Source organism: Perna viridis, chromosome 12 (genome assembly GCF_037379345.1).
Source record: "Perna viridis isolate PV_CMFRI_1.1 ecotype Kerala chromosome 12, ASM3737934v1, whole genome shotgun sequence".
NCBI classification, from domain to species: domain Eukaryota; kingdom Metazoa; phylum Mollusca; class Bivalvia; order Mytilida; family Mytilidae; genus Perna; species Perna viridis.
Window position 1 is genome coordinate 3,969,416 of NC_142456.1, and position 21,365 is coordinate 3,990,780.

Here is a 21,365-nt window from a genome sequence, read left to right on the forward strand (position 1 = left end):
GTTTTTATCTGTAATCACGTGATGTTTTCATCCATTTTGTTCATTAATAGACGTTTAGTGCGAGTCTTACACAAGTCCCGTATCTAGAAGTTGGCAAATTAAAAAGGCGAATCTTTTTTTTTCATCCAGAAAAGTGAGAAAAAAACAGGAACAATACAAACGCTATTTAATGAATTTGCATGATTATTTATTGAAATATATTCCTATTTGAGCTTGTTCATGACTGAGCATAAAAATGTCAATTTCATAAGGATCTCGGCACCAGGGTCCACTCAGATTCGACAATGTTTTATATTGTGATCAAACTTGTTTTGTTTGTGGTCGATTCCTCGTATATCTATTTTACTACTGTAAACCTACACGTTGTTTGCGTTCATATATTCAGAAACTAAAAGTTTGGACGTCAGGCATTTGTAAGTTATACATCAATAAATAGTGAACAAAGTTTTATGTTTGTAAAGTAATATAATTATGAATTATAAATATAATTTTGTAAGTAATTCTTCAATAAATAAATTCATGTTTTACATGATTTAGAAATAAATGTAATTGCACATGTGTGTCGTTTGTTATGCCTCCTTGAGCGAAAAAAAAATACATGTATAACACAGTTCTCCCACCGCTACCAACATGGCTATCTGAAAAAGAAAAGGGGGACTTTTATTGAAAATATTTGGTACATGTAACAACGTATACAGTGGTGGATCCAGGAGATCGGGTTCCCTCTTTTGTTTGAAAATTGTCTTAATTTCTTACAAAATTAGTATAAAAATAAACAAATAATAACCTGGAACCACTCTGATTTCCCTTTTCGAGATTTCTGGGTCCACCCTTGTTATAATGTTGTTAAATTTCTACACGTTTTTTGGAAGATACATCGAAATATAAATCTATAGATGTAAGGTAACAAATGAAAGAACTATATGGAAATATAAATATAATACATGTAATATAACTTCAAATTGGAAAAGCAATATTTATATACACTTGTAATTTTCGCACCTAAACAATTTAGTATTAAATGTTAAACAAATTAGTAGAATATGATATTTAATAATGAGGCACATCACAATATGACTCCGCTGTTTCCTTCACATTATTTGACATCGTCCTTTTGTGTCAATTGGATAAAAGCAGTTTTAATTAATTGCGCCAAAATTAATTTTCCCTGTAGTTTAATTGCGTTAAAAAAAATTACCAATCGCGCCAGATCTTTAGAGGTAGTGGTAAAAATGTTTTACAAAAAGTCTGAAAATAAAATATAAGTTAAGAATAAATTTTAAAATGTTTTAAAGATATAGTCCTCACTTGACAAGAAAAAAATTAGGTCAATCCAGCAAGTAAGTATTACATGTAGTTCGACTCCATTGCACTGACCAATGAACGTGTATGATTGAATGTAACTTAAGTACAATAAATTAAGAACAAAATATGGAGTGGATCTTGTACCAAATAATCGTTATAAAAATATTATTAGATGCAGGTAACTGTAAATTTACATACAGTTTGACGCAAAAGGTTTTTTTGTGTGGCGCAATTCAACTACGAAATTCGAAAAAAATAAACTGGCGGAAATGAGTTGTAGTGCAAAAGAGTCCCTTTTTTTGCCCAAAAGGAGATCGCCTACATTCTTTTAAGCTGTTTAATTTTTTGTTCTTAATTAAAGTGAAATATTTGATTACATGTTTACTATAAAGACACCCTGTATATTCTGATTACATTCTAACATAAAGACACTTTGTATAATTTGATTACATTTTTAATATAGACACCCTGTATAATTTGATTACATTTTTACTAGAAAGACAACCTGTATAATTTGATTACAGTTTTACTGGAAAGACAACCTGTATAATTTGATTACATTTTTACTATAAAGACACCCTGTATATTTTAATTACATTTTTACTATAAAGACATCCTGTATAATTTGATTACATTTTTAATATAAAGACACCCTGTATATTCGGTTTGTAGCTTTTGTTTATTTTGTATGTTTCGTAAATGAAATAAAGTAGAAAATGTCATAAGAATTAGCATGGGAACAGAAAATACTGTAAAAACAAAAAGTTAATCAGAAGGATAAAAAACACTGTTGGTAACATACTAATTTAACACAAGGAATGGTAGTTATACTACAAACATGTCGAGGGTTTATTTTTCCTCGCTCTGAACATCGGCGTTCGTTTATATTTCTAAGACTTGCGAACAAAGAATTACATGAAATATTTACAAAATTAGGCAAAATATTGTTGCATACTTCAATGAACGTCTGTAGAATCTTAACGATTGTTTAACATGCACGTGCAAAATAAACAATTATCCAACTTAAGTAAATAATGCGAGTGTGTCTACATTACATTACCCTCTTCGCAAGATGAATTTCGTCCCCAGAGAGAAAATAACATGTTTTGATTTCACTAACTAGATGAAATAATTAGATATGATTTACTGTATGGAAATAATTAAGATCTTATCAAATGGATTATAGGTATTATTATAGGAATAATTAGCATCTTATTGAGGGTTATTTCATATGGTTACGAAATATTATTTTAATGCGTAAAAAATGTTTTAGAATTTTTCAGATGTTGACAGAGAGTGCATTTTAATATGGCATGTTAGTAACTTGAAAATATGTTAATATAATCATCTAGATGAAATTGAGTTTCTATATTTTGTACAATCAATAATTATACATGACTTTATTGTATCTTTCTTTTTACTTGCTTTAAGTATAATAATTAAATAATTAATTCCGAAGAGAAATGTCTTTGTTGTTTAAAGACACAGTTTTATTACTATCAAATTGAAAGCTTTACATGGATGTGTATTGGGTACGCTTTTTTTCATCAGTACACAAGTTTTCACTTCTTAATCAGAATTGAATAATTGAGCTGATACTTTTCATCCCCGTGGGTTATTCTTCTTTGACATACAGTATTCTCCATAAGCATTATCGTCATAATATTTGACGTGGTACAGTCCTGCTTTACTTTCTAACCCCTTGATCACAAAACAAGTCATGTATATAGATGTATGTCCATTTTACAACCTCAGAATTATTTTTGTAGTATATTTTTACACTAAAAACTATACAGTTGTGCCATTGTCGGATCCAACCCTCTGACACTGTTATTAATCTCGTGCATACTCAAATAAATACAAATGAGAAAATATTTGCTTGGAACCCTCCCCTGTTTCATAAGTATGAAGATCCGCCCCTGATGTGGGTAAAAAAGCTGATACTGACAGAATTTGTCTTCAGTCCTTGGCTTACATGATCCCCCCCTAAATAATAATAATATTTCAATCTAAACTTCATTCTAATCTATTTTAATTGCTAAAATTATTATATCTATTTTTATTGTCGTTAGTATCCACAAAAGTTTGGGGCTCATAAAGTGCATTATTGAGATCCAAATTATTTCGTATGACATGCAAAATATTTTGTACCCCCCAAACCCCTCTCCCCAAGATTCCAGTTCAGATATATCCACTGTACTAATATTTTCAATCTTAGATATATTGACATAAAACAAAGTTTGGATAAATGATTTGCATTTTTTTTATATATTAGGGAGGCTTGTATCTATTGTAATGTTTACTGTTATACACATAAAAGTTTCATTATTAGTTTTAGTTTTATCGGCTTCTTCACAAAAGTTTGTATATGACTTTTATAAATTTATGGCTAAATTCTTCGAATTAATCCTGTGTATGAAGGTTATGAATGAATGAATGAATGAATGAATGAATGTTATAATTTACACCGAAATACTTTCTAAGAATATGCTCTCCTTTGGTCTCAAATGCAAATTTTTATTTAAAACTTATTTTTTGTTTTGTTTTCGAATATATTAAGTTTCCATCTCTTATAAAATTATAAAATCTTAGAAAGGTAATCAGCGCGAATGTTATACTGAATATTAGGAAACTATATAGATATATATCAAAATGCAGAAAATAAAGCATTGTTCGATATAGTTACCCCTAAATGATATTTATACTTGTACATGTAACGAATAACAGATATACGTATGTTTCTGATTCATGTACAAATATGGCTAGACATTGTGTTCAAATGAAAAATAATTAAAAAGAGACAAAATAAGCTTCAATAAATATTGTAATTTTCGATATACTGTACATATGTTTCTAAGCGTTTTTAATGGTGAAAACACTGGAAGTTATTCTTTCATAACTTTCGTAAGTGTTAGTTTGCCCCTTTCACCTTTAATACAAAAAATAAATGTCTTCCGCGAGAAAGAAAAAAAAATTCAATACTCAACACCAGTTGTGTTAATTTTTTCTTTATCAAGAAGTGTCGTCACCATTTAGCACATGCATTTCAGTACAACAGATTAACAGGTGGGAATGCGAAAGAATATTTTAAATAACTTTTGAATACTTGAAATCTTTGCACGATGGAGATTTTTAAAGTGCTATGAATTCAATTATAAAAGGTCACAATTTTACACAGCGAATTAGTCTATAATTATGAAATATTTATTCCTTTTTAATAAAGCATAGCTAAAGCATTTATCTTAAATCATTTTTAGATAATATGACACAAATTTCTGAATAATTTGAATTATCCTTTACTTTTAATGTGTGCGAATTTACTCTTTATCATGAACTCGGATTTTCTGTGTAATCCTTGTCATTCTAAAACTCGTAGCTTCATTAAAGTGTCTAAATTTCACGTATAGATCTGACTACATGTAGGTGTTGCTATTTTTTTAATGTAATTTAACATGATTTTGTATCATGCATTTATGTTTGATTTTATGTTTTCTTCTAAACAATCTTACGAGTCTGAAATGCCATACTTGCACACTGCTAATTTCAAAAGACATACATACCTCTCGCTCCAGTAGGTGTAGTGTACAGCCTCGCCTTGTTGTCGGTATGGAAATGGGAACGAACTGGATCCCATCGATCCGTAGTCATTGAATTGAGGGAACGTAGAAGTAGGATTGTTCATCTGCATTGCAGACTGCATAGCACTATAACTGCAGGCCGCAAGTCCGGGGCCCGGGGGAGGCACTCGGGACTGGTTACAACTGTTATAGGTGTTTATCTGTGACATCGGTGATCCTGAATTTGGTGTAAAAGACCATGGTGAATACTGAGAGTATTGTGAGTAAGAGGGTGGTGAAAAATAAGGTTTTGTCAACGAAAATTGGTTATATGGCGAACAATGTCCATCAACAAAAAGAGGCTTTGGTAGTGATATAGATGCTCTGTAAGGTCGGCGCATTCGCCGTCTCCGTCTATAGTTCCCCTTCTCAAACATGTCTTCAAAAGCAGGGTCTAAAGTCCAATAGTTACCCTTCCTTTCGCCACCTCCTTCCCGAGGCACTTTGACGAAACATTCATTCAAACTAAGATTATGTCTAATGCTGTTTTGCCATCCTTTCTTATTCTTTTCGTAATACGGAAACTTCTTCATGATAAATTGATATATTCCACTTAAAGTAAGTCTCTTGTCTTCGCACTCTTTGATGGCCATTGCTATTAAAGCAACGTACGAATAAGGGGGTTTAACATCAGGGTCCGAAAATTCTTCAGGTTTTTTCTGAGACTTGTTTGTGGACTCTTTCGTTTCTTCTTTTTGGGTACTAAGTTTCTTCTCTTCAGAATTAGATTTATTGTCCATTTTTGTATTGTTTTCCATTCTAGCTGCTATGCCACATTTTCCATTGAATTTCACATGTTCTTGGATAGAGGGTTTCCACATTTTCGAATCCATGAAATTATCAGTAATTTGTGCTTTCGCAGTCCTGTACAGTCTTAATTTAAAATCAAGATCGGGGTCTGTAATACTATCATCCAAATTTTGTTTTATTTTCATATTTTCCATATTGCTTCCGACACAAAACCCAGTGATCTTGATAAATAATTTCGGCAATTAAGTAAATATACATTTGTATATACTAGAGTTCGAACACGTGCAGAAGAAGCATGTCAGTTTTTGACGTGGCACCGCCCAGATGATGCACTTTCGTACCAATCAGACGGGTTCCGAAAGGCACCATCACCGCCTTAATGAGAGAAACAGTAAGTCAAAAATGTCAGAATTTGTACCAAAATCTCATATTTCATGTGAAATAGAATTCTAACGAGTTCTCCTGGTGACAGATATATAAATTGTTTTTATTTGTTTTTATTTTTTGAAATAATATCGACAAACATAAACATTGGTATGAAATATTGCCTCAACGATATGTATCTCAATGATGTTTCTAAATTATTATAAAATTCTCAAACGGAATTTTTAACATTTAGAAGATTTATTTACCTCCTGTTTAAATTATAGGGGTTGGGCTTTTAATAGAGAAAGATTTTAAATATATAAGCATGAGCTTCCTAATATATGCGACCACTTTAAAGTTAGGGAACGACCATTTGATAATGAGAGGATGGGGCTGGAACAGTGGGGTGGCAGTTTTGTGAATAAATATCTTGGAAAATTTTGAAAATGAATGAAGGGTATGAACAAAATTACCGAACCGATTAACCGAGTAGTCCATAGGAAAGTCCGTGTAACAAATGGCAATATAGAGTAAAAACCGCAATGGTCCTAATTTGGTACAGGCATTTCTAAAATGAAAGATGGTTAAACCAGGTTTTGTAACGCGCTTTTAACCTCTCGCTTCCATTATAGATAGTTATTTCGGGTATATGTCGACACAAATGAGCAGCGTAAAAATAACAGTCAAAACGGGTATAACTCAGTAGTCAAAACAGTATAGAAGTTATGCACAATAAATAAGTGAAAATAAAAAGAACTAAATACAATTAAAATTAAGGAAATCCAAGACACCAGCTTCAAAATAAGTCTTGAACTTTGTAGGAAAAGTGCGTCAAGTACAAGATGAAATAATAATATAAAAGTAAGAACTACAGAAAATTGATTTGTAAACATTATGAAAATCCATCATTTATAGCAGGGCTGGATCCAGACACTTTGAAAATGGGGTGGGTGCCGGCTGAAGTTCCTCAGAAAAAGGGGGTGCTACGATATTATTTGCGATCTTTTGTCAATTATACACATAAAAATGACAAATTTTACAATAAAACGGGGTGCCAACCCACTGCACCCCTCTGGATCCGCCACTTCTATAAACCGTTTGTCAGTAACAGAATACTTTTCAATCAGATGTAGATATTCTACAGTATAAATAATCTAGCCTTATAGCATTTGAAAATATTTTTTTTTATTCGCAAAATATTGAAAGCGACCGAAACTGCCCGCTCCTCATTAGAATCAAATGGTCGTCCCCTTACTATTTGAAAAGATACGTCGAATTTAGTTTTTGTAGTTTTTTCTGGACGATATAATAATTATACTCATGCCATTAATTGCTTCAAGTGGTATTTTTCTTATCAGCTGGAAATATTTTACCACGTTCCAATATTGTTTTGGGCATTTTTATCGCTTCTCTCATTACAAGATGTACATGTCGGAAGTTTTGCACCAATTTGTATTTTTAGTTAAAAGGTTTAATGATCAGAATTAAAATTTATTAACTATCATTTTTTAGGTGACTCAACATTTTTTATTTTACCATTTTTTTTCGTTTTTGCTTGTGAAGCATAAATATGTAAAAGTAAAGAAAAAAAGAATTATTTTCACTTTTTTTTTTAAAAACGTTTGCAATTATTACATACTAAAATATTTATATGCAATTAATCAAGGAACTTAATTTAGCTTTGTGTGTGTGTGTGTGTGTGTTTTGTTATTTTTGTTTGTTCAATGGACACAGATACACTCAATTACAGTGTATTTTTGAATAAAAATTATTCTCATTCAAATTTTAATACCTCAATCATGATATTGTATTAAATATCTTACATTTAGCATTACCTTGTTATTTAATGTTAATTTTATCGATTTTCCCTTCTAAATTAAACGACGTTTTTGCTACCTCTTAATTGTGCTATCAGACCGGACAGATTGGCCTATACTTTCTATTTTGTAGTTGAAACTAATTCGAAACCATTATTCTGCAAAACATGTAGAAACGTTAAATTTGGTTTACGTTCAGTTGCTAAAGGAAAGTATTGATAAACAAATAAAAACAATGGTTGAGGATATACAGAAACAAAGGGATGTGCATACAAGGTGTGACTAATAAGGTCAGGGTAATGGCTAAAAAGCTTAATGAGAGAAATAATTTTCCAATTGATAATTCTGATACGTTGACATGCCTTTAAAAACTGAAAATCAACATAAACGTGTGTTAAACTGAAAACAAGTTTGGAAAACTGTAAAAAATCGCATTCCATTGTGGATTCCGCGGTTTGCTTGCTAAGGCCAAATTATTTTGGTACACATTGGTTTACCAAAGCAGACTGTGTCAAAACCTTAACCTATTCGAAATAGTCAAATTCGTCCGACAATAAAATTCACGTAATCAAATATCATAATGTTAGTGTACATGTATTTCATATAAAATGAATTGTTTCGAAATGGTATACATACACAACTCGCATACAGACTGAACACATTCATTGGAGCGGACCAGGCGTACGTCCCGCTAAAATTAGGAAAACATTTTGTTGCATAAAATTTTGATCTATACCCCTTAACGTCCTATTTTCTGAAATTCCTTATCCACCCTTGGCCTACATGTCCTTGTAAGTTTCTTGCTCATATATACTATCACTCTTCATGCAACATAGACTTTATATTGTAGTCTATCATATCAGAAGTCAGTGAGGCGTCCTCACATCATTCGAATTCAAGGAGCGGATCCAGAGGTTGTGAGTGGTGTTCCAGAAAAAAAGAGGTCATTTTCCCCATATTTTTCACGTAATTAACAAAAAATTCAAACAAAAGTGGTGTCCGAACTCCGGAACCTTTGGATAGATCCGCCACCTGGACAGGCAAGATTGATTGATTGACCTTTTAATGGTTTTTTTTTACTCTAGCGAGGATCCAAGAACGAGTGTGCCGGGCGTACGTACCCATCCCGCCACTAAAATCGGGGCAAAACATGTTATGCATTAAATCTTGATTCCCCCACTCCGATATTACTTGCCTCGCTCCGTTCGGCCATTTACTCTTTTTAAGACCTCAAACCTGAAATACTGGACCCCAGTATATAGGTCGAAATTCACCACTGTGATAATATATAATACAATTTATTGCATGATTTGGTACATGTAATAGGTATACAATGTATACATATTCGTACGAGATAAATTAATTAGTCTTTGGCCAATAAAAGTTTTGAGTATAATTGTAGATATCCCAAATAAGCAAACCTTGCTATGTGTGTTCTATGGACTTGTTTCAAAAGTCGAGCTACTTTTTAATTGGACAATCATCTAATTGTAATGCATCCAAAATCGGCAACAACAGACTGAGCGCTAGTTACTGAAAATGATCTATGCTCAGTCCCGCATTGTGGTGGTCCATGCTGTCAGAGTGATCGAGGTTACCTATTTACTTTTTATAATTTGTTGCGTATTATATGGATTATTGTACACTGCTCCTTGTTTCTGACTTTAAATTTACTTTGTCCCTTCACTTCGGATGTCGCTAAACCGTACGGTGCTTCACTTTACATACCAGTATGTATAACTCACTTACATGCATGCATTATTTCCTCCGCAGACCTACTACCGCTTCCTGGTTTACTTAGTATCACTCCGCCTTCAAAGCGTGTATACCCTTAATGCAGGCAATACAAAGTAACCATGCATTTTTGTACCAAGTGAGTCTTCTTGTTTGTAATAATTTGGATATACTGAAAGTACTACCATTCATTATAGGAGAAATAAAGAGCTTTGCCGAGTGCAGCATGATAAGACGGCAGTGGTCAAACCCTGAACAGTTTGGGCATGTGTGGACACACATAAGTATGGGGACCGACATGTGGCCCCTTATAACTAGAAAACCGAAAGAGATATCTGAAATCTGATTGAAAAATGCAGGCAGGAAATGTCATGTGGGATCCAATAAAAAAATTAATCTCAAAGTCGGAACAAAAATAAACAAGTTATTGTCTTGACATTAGGAAAATGCATGTTTCTGGCCCGCCTTTTTGGCCCCTAATTTCTGAAAAGGAAAAAGTCTTTACCACCAAAAGCAATCCAAGTTTGACCATTGAAGTATAGAATATTGTGAAACAATTTAATTGACATTCCTATGCTTTTACTGGAGTTATATACATTTGTAGTTGAATTCTATGAAATGCTTGTTTTGGGTACCTTTTTGGTTCTTAATTCAAAAGCAGTTTCTGCTATAACCTTGAAAAAAAAAATCGATATTCCACTTTAAACTAAAATTGCATGAATTTTAGTTGAATTCAGGACAACTTTTGTTCAAATCTTGGTTTCATTTCACAATAATATCCTAAAATCAGGAATAATTTCAATACATGTACATCTTATATAACTGAAATTTACTCTATGCCTGCATGTCACAAAAATTTAACAGGAGGCTCCCAGGAGCTGAATTTTTTGCCCTCAAGGACATTAACTCTAAAAAGGAGTTGTCTGACAACTTTGACCATTAAGGCCTCATAAAAAAACTTCTTCAATTATCAGCAATATTTATTAAGTAGGAGTTTCAAAATTAAATCTAAAACTGTTATTTGTCTTTGGCATGACGAATTGAGAACCAGATTGAGACTGCTTGCCACATGACTGGTCAGGTGATACACATGTGACTTCATTGTTTATATCATTATCACAACACTGCATTTGACTGTTCGTTTCACAGTTATTTACTGATGAGTTAATTTCGGGATCTGGAAATCCAAATTTGAAGGATGATGATACTTGTGTCTTCATATTTGTAGGGTCCTGTGACACAGAAGTATCATCACTGACATTCACAGCTGCCATTTGTGCAACATAGTCATGGTCTGCTGATTTTAGAGATTTCTTGTAAAACACAGATTTCTTAGTTTCTGAAATTCCTTGTGTCATTTTTGGCTTTTTTAGTTCTAAAAAAGAAAACATACAAATATATGTGGCCTCATAAAGTAAATTACTGGGTTATTGGGTCCTCTCTTATCTTTTATTTAATACCAATTTCTTCTCAAATTTGCCATACCGTTATAAAGGTGAGGGACACTTTTTTTAGGTAATGGCAGTCAATATGTATTTAACTTTTAACCTCAGAGGCTAAGAGAGTCCCATATCAGTCTGACAGGAAGTTAACCTGTAATATTGAGTAAGGATCTAGCTTAACTAGTTTTGTATCTTTAACAAAAACAAAATGTTTATCTGTTTATAGCTCACATATTAAAGTTTTGTTGAATTATGAAGAAACATTAGTCCTAGATGATGTTACAGTGTAAACGGCATAAGAATTTCTAAAAGTACCAATATATTCAACTTAACCACTAACAGGTTACACTTGACACATATTAAAAAGGTCAAATGACATGTCTTCCTCTCTCATTGATTTTCTTCAAAAAATTCCTCAAGAAACAAGATATTATCTGTGAATTTTCTTAACAGTGAATATCTTTATTCTAAACATTTATGTTACTAAATACATAAACATCTAGTGCATATATATCCTGACATAAGGGAGATAATTCAATTATATTTACCAAGACTCAATTCTATTGAGGTCTCAGTATCGTATTAATTTTCCCATAGACTTCTATAGTGAAGTGCATATTTTTAGGATTTTTTAAAAAATATGTAAATTGATTCAATAAAACTTTCACTTATGTAGCATTTCTAAGGACATGTGAAAAAATAATTTCCCGCAAAGAAAATAGGGTGAGTCCACGAAGATTGGACAGAAAAGTAGTCTTGAACTATAAATAGCCATTTTCCCTACTTTCACTTTCGTTTTGCACTCACCAAACCAACCTTTTCAGTGGAACATTTTTATGATATTATGTTAGATTTTCTTTTAAAAAAGTTCTTCATCTTACAGTGTGATGTTTGCTCTATTTTTTAAGTCATTGTTCATGTCTTTTGACAAAACATTAGTTTGTAGAGAGGCAAAAAGAAAATGCGCTATATTTTTATGGCATCCATGTTTTGACGTACACCCGCTCAGGGATATGCAATACGATACTGGTACCTATTACTAATAAACATTTCAATATAATCCTAAAAGTTGTTGTTTTTCTGCTAGAGTATTCATTTCCATACTGAAAATTCAGAATATCATTGCCCTGCTACAAACATGAGTTTTCTATTAAAATTCTTATATAGGTACCCTATTCCAGGCATAAGACTAATATCTCAATGTTAGCCAGAAAATATTACTTTTGATAAAAAGCTGCTGTATTAATCAAACTAAGCAACTTTGTGGTTTATTCTGACATGGTAGATACATGAGCTGTACTATGAGTTCCAAATCATTATTTAATCCCCACTTGTGAGTTCCATATATGGAAATATTAATATCCGAACCTCCTTTTTTGACTTTAACTCAAGGGAGCCTCTTGTTTAAAGTAAAGTATAATGACCGGTACAACCAACTGTTTTTAACTATAGATATGGTCATTTCAATTATAATAAATCCAGAAAAAATTATACCAATATCATAGTTTTAAAAAAAATATAGCTTTTCATATGCAGAAAATACAGATTTTAAGCCATTTTGGTACCCCAGGCAGATACAAATGGACCTCAATGTGACAGGAAAAGGACTTTTTCTTTAAAACAGATAGCTATGATGCAAGAAATATAGTTTACTGGTATAAATATTATAATAACAATTGTCTGCTTTAGATACTTTTTGAAAAAATTCAGTTTTTATATGAAAAAACACCATTATTTTTCTTGCCGCATTAGAATCTGTCCATTTGAACCACTAAAAAAAGTCCACTAAAAAATTGGCTGATGACTTTTGTGACATTTCTGTGTTTAAATCAACCACACAGTTATATGGCAACTCATTTTAGCTATTTATTTGAAAGAAAAACAAAAAATAAAAAAAATATTCATTTTTTCATATATAAGAGGCAATGTATGGAAAATGACTATTTTCAAGTCCTAACCACATACTTAAAATGTGTTGTAACTTGAAAACTATCCTTTATGCAGGAGTATTACTTGCTTTAGGTTACCTGAATATAGATATGCTCATCATAAATAGTCAAGATAATAATTTTATTGAACTGATATCCTACAAATTCATGAAAACAAAATGCATTTCCAAATTTGGTAAAAATTAACTATAAATGCAAAAAACCAGAGCTACCATAAAAAATCAGGTTCAAAAGTTGGCTAATTCATCTTAAAAGTGTTACCTGTATTGGGGTACTACTTTTTCAGCTGGTAAAGACCACTTGCTGAATATCCAACTTTACTTGAAAAACTGGCTTACTAGGTCTCAGTATCGTATTAATTTTCCCATAGACTTCTATAGTGAAGTGCATATTTTTAGGATTTTTTAAAAAATATGTAAATTGATTCAATAAAACTTTCACTTATGTAGCATTTCTAAGGACATGTGAAAAAATAATTTCCCGCAAAGAAAATAGGGTGAGTCCACGAAGATTGGACAGAAAAGTAGTCTTGAACTATAGATAGCCATTTTCCCTACTTTCACTTTCGTTTTGCACTCACCAAACCAACCTTTTCAGTGGAACATTTTTATGATATTATGTTAGATTTTCTTTTAAAAAAGTTCTTCATCTTACAGTGTGATGTTTGCTCTATTTTGTAAGTCATTGTTCATGTCTTTTGACAAAACATTAGTTTGTAGAGAGGCAAAAAGAAAATGCACTATATTTTTATGGCATCCATGTTTTGACGTACACCCGCTCAGGGATATGCAATACGATACTGGTACCTATTACTAATAAACATTTCAATATAATCCTAAAAGTTGTTGTTTTTCTGCTAGAGTATTCATTTCCATACTGAAAATTCAGAATATCATTGCCCTGCTACAAACATGAGTTTTCTATTAAAATTCTTATATAGGTACCCTATTCCAGGCATAAGACTAATATCTCAATGTTAGCCAGAAAATATTACTTTTGATAAAAAGCTGCTGTATTAATCAAACTAAGCAACTTTGTGGTTTATTCTGACATGGTAGATACATGAGCTGTACTATGAGTTCCAAATCATTATTTAATCCCCACTTGTGAGTTCCATATATGGAAATATTAATATCCGAACCTCCTTTTTTGTCTTTAACTCAAGGGAGCCTCTTGTTTAAAGTAAAGTATAATGACCGGTACAACCAACTGTTTTTAACTATAGATATGGTCATTTCAATTATAATAAATCCAGAAAAAATTATACCAATATCATAGTTTTAAAAAAAATATAGCTTTTCATATGCAGAAAATACAGATTTTAAGCCATTTTGGTACCCCAGGCAGATACAAATGGACCTCAATGTGACAGGAAAAGGACTTTTTCTTTAAAACAGATAGCTATGATGCAAGAAATATAGTTTACTGGTATAAATATTATAATAACAATTGTCTGCTTTAGATACTTTTTGAAAAAATTCAGTTTTTATATGAAAAAACACCATTATTTTTCTTGCCGCATTAGAATCTGTCCATTTGAACCACTAAAAAAAGTCCACTAAAAAATTGGCTGATGACTTTTGTGACATTTCTGTGTTTAAATCAACCACACAGTTATATGGCAACTCATTTTAGCTATTTATTTGAAAGAAAAACAAAAAATAAAAAAAATATTCATTTTTTCATATATAAGAGGCAATGTATGGAAAATGACTATTTTCAAGTCCTAACCACATACTTAAAATGTGTTGTAACTTGAAAACTATCCTTTATGCAGGAGTATTACTTGCTTTAGGTTACCTGAATATAGATATGCTCATCATAAATAGTCAAGATAATAATTTTATTGAACTGATATCCTACAAATTCATGAAAACAAAATGCATTTCCAAATTTGGTAAAAATTAACTATAAATGCAAAAAACCAGAGCTACCATAAAAAATCAGGTTCAAAAGTTGGCTAATTCATCTTAAAAGTGTTACCTGTATTGGGGTACTACTTTTTCAGCTGGTAAAGACCACTTGCTGAATATCCAACTTTACTTGAAAAACTGGCTTACTAGGTCTCAGTATCGTATTAATTTTCCCATAGACTTCTATAGTGAAGTGCATATTTTTAGGATTTTTTAAAAAATATGTAAATTGATTCAATAAAACTTTCACTTATGTAGCATTTCTAAGGACATGTGAAAAAATAATTTCCCGCAAAGAAAATAGGGTGAGTCCACGAAGATTGGACAGAAAAGTAGTCTTGAACTATAAATAGCCATTTTCCCTACTTTCACTTTCGTTTTGCACCCACCAAACCAACCTTTTCAGTGGAACATTTTTATGATATTATGTTAGATTTTCTTTTAAAAAAGTTCTTCATCTTACAGTGTGATGTTTGCTCTATTTTTTAAGTCATTGTTCATGTCTTTTGACAAAACATTAGTTTGTAGAGAGGCAAAAAGAAAATGCACTATATTTTTATGGCATCCATGTTTTGACGTACACCCGCTCAGGGATATGCAATACGATACTGGTACCTTGAGTTAATAGACAATTCAATTAACTTTTAGCAAGGATTTTTACCCTTAAAGCATTGGAAAGTCAGCTTTTTCCAAAATTTCTTTAAACATCTTTTTGTCCTTGTGAGACCTGTTGTAACTGAAATTAATCATATCTCAACACAATCCTTTATTCAATAAAATTTTACTCTTTCTTTTTAACTGTTCAAATTGAATTTTGCAACATATTCTATATACAAATTCAAACATACATGTACATGTATGTGCTTATTTCTGTTAGGGGTCATGTAAAAGTCATATCAAATAGATGCTAGCAATAAGGTTCTAGATTTAGAGGCTGGATATTTTGGTGGTCTCTTCAATGATTTTTTTACCCAGAACTTGGTTTACTATGCCAACAATTAGACATTAGCAAAATGGGTAAATATGCAGTAAAACAGAATCATAACAGTTAAAGTATTTTTCCAGTGTCATCTAAATTATCTGATTAATTAAAGGGGCAGATCCAAGGAAAGGCATACCCCATCCATTAAAATCTTGATTTTTCACAAATTCATATCTACTTCCAAAAATGTCCCCCCATGAAATCTTGCATCTGCCCTAGAAATTTTAGACTTCCCAATATTAGGCCATCAGTGGTACAGAAAAGCAACAAATGCATCCTTTACAATTAAACTTGGAGATCTATAAATGGGCACAAATTGAACAAATATGCACAGCAGAAATTGTAACTAAATTCTAGACTAAAATGTTCACTGTATTTATTACAAGTCAAATAACTAGTATTGTCTATTAAGTCAGTTGTCTTGGTTATAATGTCACCGACATCCCAACCCCCATTGAAATAAATATTAAAGACTATTATAAAGACAAACAACTTACTGTTAACAGTCCTTTTCTCTTCTTCTTTAATCTTCTGTCGGTAGTCACCAAAGGTATTCCTCATAGCTTGTCTTTTCTTGATCATTGGTGCTTTGTCACTTTTCAAAATTTTGAGTACTTTTAGAGCCTCATTGGCTGCAAAAAGAAACAGATTTGTTTATATAAGTCTTGGTCACTGCTACTATCATTAAAAGTACTAAATACATGTAACAGATAAAAAGCAATAACAGCTATATATATAGTGTATATACATGTATATGTATGTTTCCAATACATAACGGAAATACATACATAAACTTGAAAATATATTTCAAGTCATTATGACTATAACCTTTGACATCAATGTCTATAGTCATCTTACCTGTCACCAAACAAACTGCTTTATTTTTTAAAAAAATATCTTATGCACCCACAACTTGTTGTTAAACTGCACAACTTTTTTTGATAGGCAAATTTAAAATAAATTATTTGTCATGGGCAGAAATCAATAAAGACAAATCTGCATATCCTTACAATACCAGGACTCACAAGACACAAATGAACACTTAAACCCTGTCATTGTGAAAATGCAATATCTTTGAACTTTGAAAGAAAGGCAAATGACAACTGAAAACATGTCTTTAAGGGGGGTCAAAGGGAGACAATTCATATATGTTTTTATCAAGTTAGCTACATGATAGATTGATGAACTATTAGTTAGATTGGGAGACATTGATCCCAAAACCACAAACATTGTAACAATTGACAATATAGTTGAAAATTGTAATTGTATTATTAAGAATGCTGCTGAAGGTGCAGAAATGTTTGTTAAAACTTCTAACAATGTCAAGAAAATTGTAACAAAAAATATAGTCATTGTAAAAAAGTATTTTAACAGTGAATGTTACACAAAATGTAAAGCTAAAATTATATAGTACATTCTGTTGTTAATCATGGTATGTAAAAGCAAAGAATATAAAAATATACTGCACAAACAATTTTGTGAATATCAAAAGGCAGTTATAGATAAACAAAGAGGTCTGTGTACCTCAGATCCTAAATCATACTGGTCATTACTGAATGAAGGTTGTGAAAAGGATAAATCGACCTAACAAAATGTAGTAGTAAATGTATTCTTTGATCATTTTAAGAATTTAAATAATGTTGTAAATGATGTTGATATTGTTTTACCAGATAACGTTACTGAATATAACACTATAATCAATGAGCCTATTGGTGAAAAAGAGGTTGTAGATGCTATAAAATCATTAAAGAATGATAAAGCTTGTAGAAAAGATATGATACTGAACAAATTTTTAAAACATAGAGTTGACAAACTTTTGCCTGCTTATGTAAAAATTTGTAATATTGTTGAAAGTGGTATTGTACCAGATTCTGGTCACAAGGTTCTATATGTCCTATATACAAAAACAAAGGTAATCCCGCAAATGCAGACAATTATAGAGGTATTACTATACTTAGCTGTTATGGCAAACTTTTTACATGTATTTTAAACAATAGATTATTTAATTACCTTGAATATATAGGATTGTTATGTGAAGAGCAAGCTAGTTTTCGAAAAGGTTATGGTACTGTTGGCCACATTTTTAACTTGAAATGTCTCATTGATTTGTATTTATTTAGACGAAAAAAAATGTACTGTACTTTTGTGGATTATCGCAAAGCGTTTGATTCTGTGAATAGGGTATTATTATGGCAAAAGCTGTTGCGTAATGGTATAGACGGTAAAATTCTCAATATTGTACAAAATTTATATCAGAATGCTAAGTCTTTTGTTAGATCTGGTAACAACTTCTCAGAATATTTTGCTACTAATGTAGGAGTCAGACAAGGTGAGAATTTATCACCTTTATTATTTTCAATTTTCCTTAATGATTTGACAGAATTTTTATCACATGCTTATGGTGGTCTCAATGATGTATGTAATATTCCTCATTTGTTATTTGATGATGAAGATATTGAAGTTTTCTTTAAATTGTATTTGTTATTATGTGCTGATGTCATATTTGCTGAATCTGTTATTGAATTACAATCTGCCTTAAATGCTATGTATTTGTACTGTGAAACATGGAAATGTTAATGTAGCAAAGAGTACTATTGTGATTTTTTAAAAAAATAGACAGTGTGAGAATACTCAACTTTTCTATACTCATGAACAAATACAGGTATTAGATGATTTCAGTACTTGGGTACAGTGTTCTCAAGAAAATGTACTTTTCATAAAAATGAGACTAGACGTGCAATAAGCTAGAAAAGCAATGTTCTATGTTTTATGTAAAGATAGAAAACAGTTTACCATTAGATATATTGTTACAGTAATTTGATGAAATGGTCGCACCCATTTTGTTATATGGTGCAGTAGTATGGGGTTATGAAAATAATTATATTATTGTATTGTTGCATTTAGAATTTTGCAAGTATATACTTAAGATTAAAAAAATGTACGCCAATCTGTATTGTGTATGGTGAACTTGGTAGAACTCCAATGTCTATTTGTATTAAAGCAAGAATGATTGGTTTTCAGCAATGAATTATAAATGGGAAAAAAAGAAAAAAATATCTCACACATTGTATAATATGTTATATAGATATCTTACTGTGCTGCCGTCAGATTTGATGTACAATCTTATTAAGTTCAGAAGTAGTAGTCATAAATTGCCTATTGAGGCTGGTAGATTTTTCAGTATCAGTAGAGCTGAAAGAATTTGTGATCTGTGTAATAAACACGAACTGGGTGATGAGTTCCAATATATCTTTAACTGTAACTTTTATAGTCAAGAAAAGCACAAATTTACACCCGTTCATATCTATAATAACTGAAATATTGTTAGTTTGTCAGATTTAATGAATAGTCACGATAAATATGTACTTGTCGGGTTGGCGAAATTTTGCAAAATTGTAATGTCTGTATTTAAATGATATATTACATATATATTGCTTGTTCATCTGCATACAACTACTTAATGTGTATATATGTTAGTTCATGCATTATTATTGTTTGTTAAATTTATTGTACTATTATACCTCATGTGAGGCCTTTATTGAAATAAAAATTTTCAGATAACCAACAATTTATTTCTAATGTACTTTGGAAATTTTAATGCTTTGTGAGAGATGAAGTGAATCTTTCTAAAAGAAGTCATATCAGAGTTGGATGGAATTTAGCTTTTAATTTTTGATAAGACATTTCTTTGTTAATGTATTAAATGTACACTGTATTTGTTAGGACTGACATCAAAGAAAAAAAATCTGAATGTCAGTAAGCCATTTCAGACTTAATGACAAAGGAACAAATAACCAAAATTTGTATACCTAAATTTTCATGTTAATCTTTTTTGTCTGAACACATTCTGCTTGAAAACTCCCTGTTCGACTGTAAAACAAAACCAAAATCACCAGCTTCTATTTGTTTTCTTAATACCTTGTCTAGAATCTGGTTTCTGGTTACAAAGGCCTAGTTCTAACTGCTTTACACACCATGCCAATTCTATCTCAAACTGATTTGCAATATCTGCCTCCTAAAAAAGAAGCTGCTATAAATCAAACTGATTGGTTGCTTTTATTTTTTAACATCCTTGTATGATGAAATTATTTGATCAAAAAAGAATATCTTGCTAAGTGTTTAGTTTAAAAATGTCTGTTGTAAGTATTAGTACATGTATCACAATAAATTTAATTTTATTTAACTGTCTGACTGTAAATTCTATACCTAAATAATGTAAGCATACAACTTTTTGTAAAATGGACAACTGCAAGCAGGGTAGGAAACTCACTCAAGTACCTAATCCGAATTTCCTCTGACCACTTGTAACGACTTTCAAGTTGAAATTGTGCATGTCACACCTACCTAGTTCGATTCCAGAATCATTTTCCTGTATGCTGATACCAAATTTGCTACAAAAATTACATTTATTATTGAAGTTTCGATAATTTTCCATGAGAGACCCTGTTTTGTTGACATTTTGAACCATAATAGAGAGTAGGCGGAGCTTGTTACTTTTGGAACGGAAAGTTGTTAGATTCTGGTTAAAAAAATTGTTTCTGCTCCGTTCCGTTCCAAAGTTAACAAAATTTCAACAAAAGGGTGTCTCTCATGGAAAATTATCAAAACTTCAATAATAAATGTAATTTTTGTAGCAAATTTGGTATCAGCAAACAGAAAAATGATTCCGGAATCAAACTAGGTAGGTGTGACATGCACAATTTCAACTTGAAAGTCGTTACAAGCGGTTGAAAGGCGATACTCCGCGGTACCGCTAAATCTCCAACTTTTTGTATGGCACATCGTTCTGACCCCAACCCGACATATCAATATCCAAATAAAAAAGAGGAGGGTTGCAGGGTCAGAGGTAATCGGACTATCAAATACCAACCAGTCCTGAATACAATTTGCCAATATATTTACTATATGGCTATATAAATGTTTGCTAAAATTAGCCATAGGATGATTTTCTATCTAACCAAAGTCTATACATGTACATAATTGTAATTAATTATATAGTCCCTGGTGTCAAGGATTTTTACTCCTTGCTGATGTGCTAATCCCTTCAGAGTTCTGGAGCTGGAGATATTTTTTGTTTTGACCACTGGTGGCGGTCAGAACAAAGAAAATATCTCCAGCGCCGAATCCCAAACGGGATGAGCTGGTGTGCATCTGCATAACATAAGTAACTTTAAAAAAAAAAAACAGTAGATGTAAGGTGACAGGGAGTTTGTAATGCTCAATATATACATGTACGTATTATATCGAAATAAAAGGTATTAAAATTACATTGCTGGATTGTGTTAGTTCACTGTTAGAATTTCCTCCTTTCTTTCTTGGTGGCATCTCTTCTAACCTAAAAAAAAATTGAAGGCGTCCACTAATACCGAAGTCGAAGGTCGGATAAGGCTATTTCGTGACGCTTTGAACCCCATGATGAATTTGAGCTTATAAAATACAATGAGACAAATTTTTGTAAAGAAGAGAAAAATTTATGTTGATAAAATGATA

At 31.5% G+C, this 21,365-nt stretch overlaps 2 protein-coding genes across 3 annotated transcripts; both read right to left on the reverse strand.

Moving 5' to 3' along the window:
- Positions 1-207: 207 nt before the first annotated feature.
- LOC148600913 (uncharacterized) lies at positions 208-6,221 on the reverse strand. 2 transcript variants are annotated; one of them, XM_088556422.1, is made up of 2 exons: positions 4,862-6,221; positions 208-634 (listed from the first exon to the last, which is right to left on the reverse strand). In XM_088556422.1, exons 1-2 carry the CDS (start codon positions 5,864-5,866, stop codon positions 623-625), a joined length of 1,017 nt encoding a protein of 338 aa, XP_088412548.1. In that variant the 5' UTR covers positions 5,867-6,221; the 3' UTR covers positions 208-622. The 2 variants fall into 2 exon arrangements, with proteins under 2 accessions (XP_088412548.1, XP_088412549.1); XM_088556423.1 differs by having other exon boundaries at positions 208-638; positions 4,866-6,217.
- Positions 6,222-10,556: 4,335 nt separating this feature from the next.
- On the reverse strand, positions 10,557-21,303 carry LOC148600914 (UPF0488 protein CG14286-like). Its single transcript, XM_088554621.1, has 4 exons — positions 21,144-21,303; positions 19,794-19,890; positions 16,373-16,507; positions 10,557-10,964 (listed from the first exon to the last, which is right to left on the reverse strand). Exons 1-4 carry the CDS (start codon positions 21,198-21,200, stop codon positions 10,573-10,575), a joined length of 681 nt encoding a protein of 226 aa, XP_088410747.1. The 5' UTR covers positions 21,201-21,303; the 3' UTR covers positions 10,557-10,572.
- Positions 21,304-21,365: the final 62 nt, after the last annotated feature.

Bases quoted from the DNA above. Each gene is read 5' to 3' on its own strand.
- LOC148600913 (XM_088556422.1), bottom strand. From the start codon at position 5,866: ATGGAAAATATGAAAATAAAACAAAATTTGGATGATAGTATTACAGAC.
- LOC148600914 (XM_088554621.1), bottom strand. From the start codon at position 21,200: ATGCCACCAAGAAAGAAAGGAGGAAATTCTAACAGTGAACTAACACAA. The intron at 16,508-19,793 runs GTATTAAGAAAA...TTCTTTTTGCAG, and splicing joins GAAACCAGATTCTAGACAAG to CCAATGAGGCTCTAAAAGTA. The intron at 10,965-16,372 runs GTAAGTTGTTTG...TTTCTTTTTTAG, and splicing joins AGAGAAAAGGACTGTTAACA to AACTAAAAAAGCCAAAAATG.